Source organism: Tigriopus californicus, chromosome 12 (genome assembly GCF_007210705.1).
Source record: "Tigriopus californicus strain San Diego chromosome 12, Tcal_SD_v2.1, whole genome shotgun sequence".
Classification (NCBI taxonomy): domain Eukaryota; kingdom Metazoa; phylum Arthropoda; class Copepoda; order Harpacticoida; family Harpacticidae; genus Tigriopus; species Tigriopus californicus.
Window position 1 is genome coordinate 4,745,784 of NC_081451.1, and position 11,719 is coordinate 4,757,502.

The 11,719-nt window shown below is 43.8% G+C and overlaps 1 protein-coding gene across 1 annotated transcript; it reads left to right on the forward strand.

The window, feature by feature from the left end:
• The first annotated feature begins 7,113 nt into the window (after nt 1-7,113).
• LOC131892204 (uncharacterized) lies at nt 7,114-10,040 on the forward strand. The gene is made up of 3 exons (XM_059241989.1): nt 7,114-8,603; nt 8,758-9,607; nt 9,915-10,040. Exons 1-3 carry the CDS (start codon nt 7,114-7,116, stop codon nt 10,038-10,040), a joined length of 2,466 nt encoding a protein of 821 aa, XP_059097972.1.
• Nucleotides 10,041-11,719: the final 1,679 nt, after the last annotated feature.

Sequence of the window (11,719 nt, forward strand, 5' to 3'; positions counted from 1 at the left end):
TGCATCCAAAGGTCGAATACGAAGACATTTTTCTCTTATGCAATTTCTAAGAGAAAGATGAAACACCCCGTTGGGCCCTTTGAGGTCAATGGGAAAGCCATAGCCAATGTAGAGTCTTTGGCCAACCTACTTGGAGATCAATTCTTTGGTGTATTTTCTACACCACTGAGTTTGGCAACAACAGCTCATTGTTCTAATGACGAGTAAGTTGAGATCGACAGGGCTTGTCAAGTTGAGCATTTCGGTGAACTTGCAGTCCCTGACCAAGATGCTTTAGAGGCCATAAGGGACTTGAGACTCTCGAGTATTCCTGGCCCTGATGGAGTGACATTTCAGCTTCTGATGAGATGCTCACTGGTTCTCGCTCCTGTTTTCTCGTACTTGATACGTTGCATCTTGGATCAGGGCAAGTTCCCCTCTTCTCTGAAGGTAGCTCATGTTGTTCCAATTTTCAAAGGGAGGTATTAGTCACTCCCCAGTAACTGTAGGCCGATTTCTCTCACTTCGAATATTGCGAAGGTGTTTGAGAAGATCATGAAGTTCAAACTTGTTGAATTTCTGGATATCCATGAAGTCCTTCCTCCTAGCCAGCATGGGTTCCGGGCACATTTTAGCACGGTTACCCAACTGATTGAACATATAGAGCAGGTAATTGAGGGACTAGAAAGACATGAATCAATAGATGTAGTTAATCTCGACTTTGCCAAGGCCTTTGACAAGGTAGATCATGGTCTTTTAGTTAACGGGCTCCAAGAGATTGAGATCCAAGGCAAGGTTCTCAATTGGTTAAGGAGTTTCATTTCTGGTAGAAAGCAATTGGTTAAGGTTGAGGGATCACTTAGTGACACGCATGATGTCAAGTCAGGTGTCCCTCAGGTCTCCATTTTGGATCCTCTCCTTTTCATCATTTTCATTGCTCCGCTTCAGAAGCTTGGTAGTAGTAATGTCAGTATCTCTTCCTATGCTGATGATACAAAATTGGTAGTTGGTAGGAATGGTCAGAATTCCAGTTGTCTGGTAGAGGTCCTAGACCAAATCTATTCTTGGGTTACTGCGAGTAACATGGCACTGAACGGAATGAAATCCCACTCAATGACCTTTGGTTCAATTCTTTTAGATACTCCACTCGTAGATAATGGAGGTTAAAAACATAGAGCAGGTTTCGTCCACGAAGGATTTAGAGGTAGTCCTCCAAAATAATGGAAAGTTCGATGAGCATATCCAGTTGAAGGTGGGTAAAGCTTTTCAAATGTATGGCTGGATATATTGCACGTTAAAGTTTGGAGATAGCTTTAGGATGCTAACTCTGTACAAGTCAAGTGTTTAGCCACATCTTGAATATGCCTCACCCATTTGGGCATCGGGCTGGCAAGGTAAGTATCCAACAGTGTTGGGAACCTGACCTTTCCGGAGGTGATGTCCGGACACAAATTGCCCTTTCCGGTCAAGGACTTGTTTACACCTTATTGTCCTTGCCCCGACATCCCTTCGGAGTATTTGCGGTTACTTACCTTTGTCCGGCTCCCGGCCCAATGCCACCAACGACAGGAGCTGACCAAAGATCTGTTCAATCTGACCTACCCACTTGTGACGTCCCGTTGCTGAGCATGTAGCTCATACTCATGCTAATGTATTCTAGTCCTGTATATATAAACCGGACTAGTCAAATACAAGTCAGTTATCAAGTCCATCCAACTCCTTGTGGGTGATGTTCACCCACAAGTATAGAACACCACTCTACTGCAATAACCAAGAGTTTCACCATTTACCTTTACCCACTTGTTTTTGTAATGGCTGCAATTCCCCTCTTCACTGCTTTTCATGTGCATTGAACAGTACTAGTCGACTTGAAAGTTTCACTTTCCAGTCAACTATCTTATTGCTTTTACCGTTTTGACACTTTTCTTTTTGTTGTATCCGGAAAGAAGTGGGAACACGAATTGACGGAGACGTTTCCAATTTACAACTCAGAACACAAGTGAGCTTTTATTGGTCAGCTGAGAGACATGGAAAGTGGAAGAATGAGATGGAAGGTAGAGGTATAGTACAAAGACATCAAGCGTTCACAATTCGATATATGGAAAATCCTACACTTTTATAAATTAATATAATTATATACCTATTTCATATACAGTATTTGTATAATGCTTTCAACCACAGTTATAACTATTTTTGCACCATGACATTACCAAGAGTCGCATTAAAGATTTATTGACATGTGCCTTGCCTATATTATAAAAGGTACGATAGTCCCAACTTGTGGTTTCACAAATTCCAGGTGTTGAAAAAAACCGGTTCTCATTTCCAATTCTGGATTTTTTTTCTACGTATGAAGAGTTCTAACGGAAGTTATGTGTTTTTCCTGGATGTGTTCTATCTCTTGGTGGAAAAAGTAAAGTGGTGGGCCAGTTTACCGAGGCTTTGGTAAAGAATGGAAGGAAGGGATCCAGCTCCACCTGACGGGCCTTCGTCGCTTGGAAGCGGGGTTTCCCACCCTGACCCAGAAAGGGTTGGATTACGAACTTGTGCTAACGTTACAAAGAAGAAATTTCCATCGGTGGTTGTGGCTTTCTATTGTAACATCGATGGCGAGAGGCAAACCTCCCAAGAGGTGCTTGATTTCATTCTTGACGACATGAAGTTACCTCCTCGAGAAATATCTCGTATCATTGGAAGTGGAAAATCGTCAAATGTCATTTACAACGTCACCAAAACAGAGGTTATCGTTCGGGAGAGATTTGTCGACAAGGTTGAGTTCACCAGCAATAGGAAAATCAATCCTTCGGTTCTGCCATGTGCCCGTTGAAGTGACGGAATCGGTCTTGCTGGGAGCGGTAAGGCCATTTGCTTCGCAATTTCTGACGTGGTGGGACATAAATTCGGAAAAGATAGTAATCTAAGATTGTTAGGCATTGGAAATGGTAATATGGGAGTTCAGGTAAAGATTATTGATCATATTCCGGATATTGTACAAAAAGATAAGTGGAAGATCCGTGTGTGAGAAGTGGTTCCACCCAAAATGATGTTCCTTGTGGAAAAGCCGCTCCAATGCGAAAATGAAGTTCCTTGTGGAAACGAGGCTCCTACCCACAATGATGTTGCTTGTGAAAACACGGTTCCTTCCAAAGATGATTCCCCTGTCAATAATGTTCCTTGTGGACAAAACGTTTCAACCGCCAAGGATATTCCTCGTGACAAAGATGTTCCCCCTGTCAATGATGTTCCTTGTGCAAATGATATTCTGACTCGCCATTAGGTTCCATGTGGATAAAACGTTTCAACCGCCAATGATATTCCTCGTCGAAAAGATGATTTCACACCCGGAAATAATGTTCCTTGTGGAAAAGACGTTTCAGCCGCCAATGACATTCCTCATGACAAAGATGTTCCCCTTGTCAATGATGTCCCTTGTGGCAAGACGTTTCAACTGTCAATGATATTCCTCGTGACTAAGATGTTTCCCCTGTCAATGATGTTTCTTTTGGAAAAGACATTCTTACCCGCCAATGATGTTCCTTTTGGAAAAGACATTCTCACCCGCCATTGATGTTCCTGGGGAAAAGACGTTTCAACCGCAAATGACATTCCTTGTGACTAAGATCTTCGCCCTGTCAATGAACTTCCTTGTGCAAATGATATTCTGACTCGCCATTATGTTCCATGTGGACAAAACGTTTCAACCGCCAATGGTATTCCTCGTCGAAAAGATGATTTCACACCCGGAAATAATGTTTCTTGTGGAAAAGATATTCTCACCCTACATTGATGGTCCTTGTGGACAAGGCGTTTCAACCGCCAAGGATATTCCTCGTGTCAATGATGTTTCTTGTGGAAATGATATTTTCGCCCGCCAATGATGTTCCTTGTGGACAAAACATTTCAACCGCCAATAATATTCCTCGTGGAAAAGATGTTCTAACAGGCAATGATGTTCCTCGTGGCAAAGATTTTCCCCCTGTCAATGATTTTCCTTGTGGAAATGATCTTCTCCCCCGTAAATGATGTTCCTTGTGGACACGATATTTCAACCACCAATGATGTTACTCACTACAAAGATGTTCAGCAAGTGATGATATTCTTTGTGGAAAAGAAATTCTCACCCGCCAATGATATGCCTTGTGGAAAAGACGTTTCGAACGCCAATGATTTTCCTCGTGAAAAGGATTTTCCCCCCTGTTAATGATGTTCATTGTGACAAGAAATTGAAACCGCCAATGATATTCCTCGTGGCAAAGATTATTCCCCTGTCAATAATGTTACTTGTGAACAAGACGTTTCAATCGCCAGTGGTATTCCTTGTGGCAAATATGTTCCCCCCTGACAATGATGTTCCCCCTTGGCAATAATATTCTTCGTGGCAAATATGTTCCCCCTGACAATAATGTACCCCCTGTCAATGATGTTTCTTGTGAAAATGATATTCTCACCCGCCAATCATGTTCCTTATGGACTAGACATTTCAATCGCCAATGATATTCCTCTTGGCAAAGATGTTCCTCCCTGACAATAATGTACCCCCCTGGCAATGATGTTTCGTGTGAAAATGATATTCTCGCCCGCCAAATATGTTCCTTGTGGACAAGACGTTTCAATCGCCAACAATATTCCTCGTGTTAAAGATGTTCCTCCCTGACAATAATGTACCCCCGGGTCAATGATGTTTCTTGTGAAAATGATATTCTCACCCGCCAATCATGTTCCTTAATATTTAATACATCGCCAATGATACTCCTCGTGGCAAAGATGATTCCCCTGTCAATAATGTTTATTTGCCACAAGGAATACCACTGGCGATTGAAACGTCTTGTTCACAAGTAACATTATTTAAAGGGGAATCATCTTTGCCACGAGGAGTATCATTGGCGATTGAAACGTCTTGTTCAGAAGTAACATTATTTACACGGGAATCATCTTTGCCACGAGGAATATCATTGGCGATTGAAACGTGTTGTCCACAAGGCACATCATTGGCGGGCGAGAATATCATTTTCACAAGAAACATCATTGACAGGGGGAACATCATTATCAGGGGGGAACATCATTGTCACGGGGGAACATCATTGTCACGGGGGAACATATTTGCCACGAGGAATACCAGTGGCAATAGAAACGTCTTGTTCACAAGTGTCAATAATGTTACTTGTGAATAAGACATTTCAATGGCCAATGATATTCCTCTTGGCAAAGATGATTCCCCTGTCAATAATAATACTTCTGAACAAGACGTTTCAATCGCCAATGATATTCCTCGTGGCAAAGATTATTCCCCTGTCAATAATGTTACTTGTGAACAAAACGTTTCAATCGCCAGTGGTATTTCTCGTGGCAAATATGTTCCCCCGTGACAATGATGTTCCCCCCCTGACAATGATGTTCCCCCCTGTCAATGATGTTTCCTGTGAAAATGATATTCTCACCCGCCAATGATGTTCCTTGTGGACAAGACGTTTCAACCGCCAATGATATTCCTCGTGACAAAGATGTTCACCCTGTGAATGATGTTCCCTGCGGACAAGACGTTGAAACCGCCAATGATGTGCCTTGTGGACAAGACGTTTGTAAAGGCAGATAAGAGCTTGGAGTTGTGTGTAGCCAGTTGGGTTGTGAATGGAGATTGGAGAGGGGCCATTTTAACTCTTGACTTGATGGTAGCTCTGGATCTGTCGGTATGTTTATTTTATGATGATTAGTAATTCTGTCCTCGCTTATAAGTATGTCCTTGCTTTAAATAAAAACCGTCAAAAGGTAACGTCATTGGTGTTGGAACTTTGATAGACGCGTATAGAAGACCAGATAAAATTCAAGGAGTACACAGAGGGTGTTCTTTACAGTTTCGACAACTTTGCCAATTGTGTGTCCCGTGGTAAAATGGCCTCATCGCCCGAGCAAGAATTGGCCGTGCCATCAAGTACCCAGCAAAGGACTAATCGAAGTGATAGGACGCGAGTGGCTCTTTTGGGTAGCATCACCCGAAAAGTGAACGATATTGATCCCCTCCTCGAAGACCACGCCAATTTTGGATTGGTTCAGCAAGGTTTCAAGGAACTGACCGATCGCATAAACGCTCTGAAATCGAATATAGAGGAGGAACTCTGTCGCCCCAAGTTGGATCGTGAAGAACGGGTTGGACTCAGTGATTGGTATGAGAGGAAGGCAAATGAGTTTCAGAAGTTTAGAAGAACGGTCTCAGATTGGATGGATCGGGTCAATTATGGAAAGCCCAAACCCTTGGATAGTATCTCGGTAGTCTCATCTAAACGATCTCAAAGCTCACAAAGATCTAAGACGTCGTCCGAAGTGAGATTGCGTTTGGCTGAGAGACAAGCCGAGCTTAGAGCTCAACTTGAGATGGATAAACGTATGACTTTCATTGAAGAACAACGTACGAATTTGGAAAAGATGGAACGAGTGGCCCGAATTGAGATTCAAGAGCAGAAAATCAACGATATCAGTCACTCATTAAGAGAAGAGGAGCAAGACAGGGACGAGAGAGGAGGTGACTTTGGAGCTTTTGGAGGGGCGATCTCTTCACTCAAATTACCCAAGCGGAGCGGAGCGATCCCGAGAGCTATCCCACAAGAGGAAGAGAAACGCGATCCACCACCTCGATCTTTGCCTTTTCCTCAGAAAAAAGCTGGCGATCAATTAAACCTTCTGGCTGAGATCGCACTAAGATCCCACCTACCAAAATCCGAACCCGAAACATTTGATGGCAGTGACATCACCCGTTTTGCATCCTTTCTCCAAGCATTTGACAGACTTATCGCTTGTAACACTACTTCGAAGTCTGACTTGCTATATCATCTGTAAAGGTATACACTGAATGAGCCACTAGAACTCGAAAGGAGCTGCTTCCACATGGATCCCAATCGTGGCTACGAGGAAGCCCGACGTCTTTTGAGAGAAGAATATGGCAACGAATTTCAAGTTGCTAGTGCACTCATTCTGAAAATTCAGGGTTGGCCGGTCATTAAACCGTATGATCCATCCAGTTTGAAGAGATTTTCAATATTTCTTTGTACTTGCGAGAATTATTTGCTCACCGTCTCCACCCTAAATCAGCTTAATAGTCCCTCACAAATTCAAGAAATTATAAGAAAATTACCCTTTAGGATGCGAGAACGTTGGATAAACCAAGCGTATCACCTTATTGAGCAGAATGGGGAAGTCCTTTTCAAGGATGTAAGTAACTTTGTCTGTCGCCAAGCCAATATCGCTTCTTTGCCAGTTTTTGGGGATATTTGCGACGTCACCACCAACGACAAGAGGAACCTACCTAACGCCAAGAACATCTTGTCGATGGCTACTAATGCCGAACCAGATACTGGAAACGGCGTCAACCAGAGGCCACCCAAATCGTGCTTGTCCTGTGGGAAGACCAATCACAACTTATCTCAGTGTTCCGTCTTTGCCAAACTGTCGAATCGCGAGAAGATGGATCTCTTATTTCAGAACCAAGTCTGTTTCGGATGCCTCTCCCAGGGTCACATTTCAAGAAATTGTACTCAAAGGCTGACTTGCCTGGAGTGTGGGAAAAGTCATCCCACTCCATTGCACTGGAGTGACAGGGACTACTATCAAAATAGGGTTCCAGAGATTGATGGGTTTGGAATGAGCGATAAAGGCCTGAAAGACTCCACGTCGGCCTGTTGCTTGGACTCAACGGTATTGGAGTGCGAGAAAGAGGTCGGTTCCAACCCCAAGGTGGCTCTAGCATTAATCCCCGTCAAAGTTAGGGTCAAAGGTCAAAGCAAGAGTGTGATTACCTATGCCGGATTGGACAATTTTGCCACAGATTGTTTCATATTAGATGATCTGATCAAGGAATTGGGTATTCGTGGAGTCTCGAGCCAAATTCGGCTCACCACAATGAATTGCCAGAATCAACAAACCGCGACGATGGCCGTTCAAGGCTTGGAGGTGTTAGATTTGGATGAAAACGAAAACATATGCTTACCAACCACATTTTCTCGGAAAACATTGCCAGTAACAAGATCCGAACTGGTAACCAAAGATGAATTGAAGCATTGGGCCTATTTGACGGACGTTCCCTTTTGTCATGTGGAAGCGAATGTGGGTCTGATGATCGGGGCTAATGTTCCACAAGCAATTCGACCCCTAGAAATAGTGTCAGGACCAGTTTTCGGACCTTACGCGTCCAAACACCATTTGGGATGGGCTTTAAACGGACCTCTATCCACCCAACGGCGAAACAACGTCGTGAGCGTCAATCGAGTTAGCGTGGAATGGAATGACATTGACGTTAAGTTACGTCGCATGTACAATTCTGAATTTGAGGATTCTAACCAAGATGAAATGGGACCCTCAATCGAAGATGAGCAGTGGTTGATGAAAGTCAAGGAATCCATTACCAAAGATGACGAAGGACATTATGAAATTGCGCTGCCATTCCGAGATGAGAAAGTCTCATTTCACAACAACCGTAATCAAGCATTGCAACGCCTTGAAAGTGTTCGAAGAAAGTTGAAACGTGATGAGATTTATTCCAATGATTATTTTCAATTCATGCAAAACATGTTTGACCAGAACTTTGCCGAAGAAGTTCCCGAGAGCGAATTGAGGACAAATTGGGGGCAAGTTTGGTATATCGTCCACCATGGGGTATATCACAAGCAGAAAGAAAATTCGCGTGGTCTTTAATTGCGCCTTGAAGTATAGGGGAGTTTCTTTGAACAACGCTTTGTACACGGGACCTGACTTCACAAACAGACTCCTTGGTGTTTTACTTCGATTCAGGGAAAGAAAGGTGGCTGTGATGGCCGACATTGAGAAAATGTTTTATCAAGTGAGGATTCCAAAAGCCCAATCCAATTTCTTAAGATTCTTTTGGTTCAAAGATGGTGATCTCAACGGAGATCCTGTAGAATCCCGGCTTCGTGTACATGTTTTCGGAGCAGTGTCGTCACCCAGTTGTGCAAATTACGCTCTCCGACAAAGTGCATTGGACAATCAACATCAAGCGAGCTCAAAAACCATCAAGGCAATTGAAAGTGGGTTTTACGTCGACGATTTTGTGGTTTCTGTGGAAGATTCTGGGGAAGCCCAGGCTATTCTTTCGGGGGTGAAAATGATCTGTGTTTCGGGTGGATTCAACCTAACCCAATTTACCTCAAATGACAGAGACGTCTTGAGCTCCATAGATCGGTGCGATTTATCCAAGATGGTACGAGACTTGGATTTCAGTGAGGACGATCTGCCAACGGAACGAGCCTTGGGAGTCACATGGTGTGCCGAGACAGACTCATTCGGTTTTGAAGTCGCGCAGCCGTGTCAACCCAACACCAGGAAGGGCATTTTGTCTTCTATCTACGCGATTTTCGACCCTTTTGGATTGATTGGACCTGCAATATTACCGGCTAAGCAACTACTACAAGAAATGTGTAAAAGAGGTTGTGATTGGGATGAAGATGTTCCAATAGATCTCGGTGATGTCTGGAATCAATGGAAGAGCGAACTAGACCTCTTATCTAAATATCACATCCCAAGATGGATAGGCGTGTCCGGGGAGGGCATGATTGTTCAACTTCATACCTTCTGCGACGGCAGTGAAGTCGGATATGGCGCGGTGACTTACATGCGCGTTGAGGTTGGAGGAAAGACTCTTACGACTTTAATGTTGGCGAAGTCTAGGCTTGCCCCATTGAAGAAGATGACGATCCCAAGGTTGGAATTGGCTGGAGCGAAATTGGGCGTCGAGTTGGCCTCGGTTCTTCAAAGAGAGAGGTCAATTCCTGTCTCAGCTGAATATTTTTGGAGAGATAGTCAAACCGTGCTCAAATATCTTGCCAACAAGCGAAAGCGATTCCAGCGGTTTGTTTTCAATCGGATTTCCTTCATCAGAGAGCGGACGGAAGTGGCCCAATGGAATCATGTTCCTGTATCTATGAATCCAGCTGATCTCGCCAGCAGAGGACTGCCAATACGTGATTTCATTGTCAGTGACCTTTGGAAATCGGGTCCCTCTTTCCTCAAGGAAAGTAAAAGAATGTGGCCGAGAGCAGAAGACCTCTCAGAGTTAAGGGATGACGATCCGGAGATAATTAAAGATCAAATTATATCGGCGGCCACTTGTGGTATCTCAACGAACCCCATCATTGAATGGTTTGGCAGTGTGTCGAACTGGGGTCGATTGAAAAGAATGGTGGCTGGCTTAATCAGGGTCAAAACCAAACTACTTGGGGTCCAAAGTGTCCAAAAATACGAACCTTTAAAACTACAAATATAAAGGATATTCTGTATGAAACCTATCCTCTACTTCAAAAATTGCTCATTGATGGTTCCAAGAGCAAGATAAGTCTTTAAAACCTTTGCCATATACCTCTAACATACCCAAAAAAGGTTATTGAAAGACAGGTTCTTAACTCTTTTTTCTTACGTTAGATTAGAAAGTAAGCAGGGAACAACTCCAGTAGCAGTTTGGTTTTGACCTTGATTAGGCCAGCCACCATTCTTTTCAATCGACCCCAGTTCGACACACTGCCAAACCATTCAATGATGGTGTTAGTTGAGATGCCACAAGTGGCCGCCGATATAATTTGATCTTTAATTAACTCCGGATCGTCATCCTTTAACTCTGAGAGGTCTTCTGCTCTCGGCCACATCTTTTTACTTTCCTTGAGGAAAGAGGGACCCGATTTCCAAAGGTCATTGACAATGAAATCACGTATTGGCAGTCCTCTGCTGGCGAGATCAGCTGGATTCATAGATCAGGAACATGACTCCATTGGGTCACTTCCGTCCGCTCTCTAATGAAGGAAACCCGATTGAAAACAAACCGCTGGAACGCTTTCGCTTGTTGGCAAGATATTTGAGCACGGTTTGACTATCTGTCCAAAAATATTCAGCTGAGACAGGAATTGACCTTCTCTTTGAAGAACCGAGGCCAACTCGACGCCCAATTTCGCCCAACCAATTCCAACCTTGGGATCGTCATCTTCTTCAATGGGGCAAGCCTAGACTTCGCCAACATTAAAGTCGTAAGAGTCTTTCCTCCAACCTCAACGCGCATGTAAGTCACCGCGCCATATCCGACTTCACTGCCGTCGCAGAAGGTATGAAGTTGAACAATCATGCCCTCCCCCAGACGCGCTATCCATCTTGGGATGTGATATTTAGATAAGAGGTCTAGTTCGCTCTTCCATTGATTCCAGACATCACCGAGATCTATTGGAACATTTTCATCCCAATCACAACCTCTTTTACACATTTCTTGTAGTAGTTGCTTAGCCGGTAATATTGCAGGTCCAATCAATCCAAAAGGGTCGAAAATCGCGTAGATCGAAGACAAAATGCCCCTCCTGGTGTTGGGTTGGCACGGCTGCGCGACTTCAAAACCGAATGAGTCTGTCTCGGCACACCATGTGACTCCCAAAGCTCGTTCGGTTGGCAGATCGTCCTCACTGAAATCCAAGTCTCGTACCATCTTGGATAAATTGCACCGATCTATGGAGCTCAAGACGTCTCTGTCATTTGAGGTAAATTGGGTTAGGTTGAATCTACCCGAAACACAGATCATTTTCACCCCGAAAGAATAGCCTGGGCTTCCCCAGAATTTCCACAGAAACCACAAAATCGTCGACGTAAAAACCACTTTCAATTGCCTTGATGGTTTTTGAGCTCGCTTGATGTTGATTGTCCAATGCACTTTGTCGGAGAGCGTAATTTGCACAACTGGGTGACGACACTGCTCGAAAACATG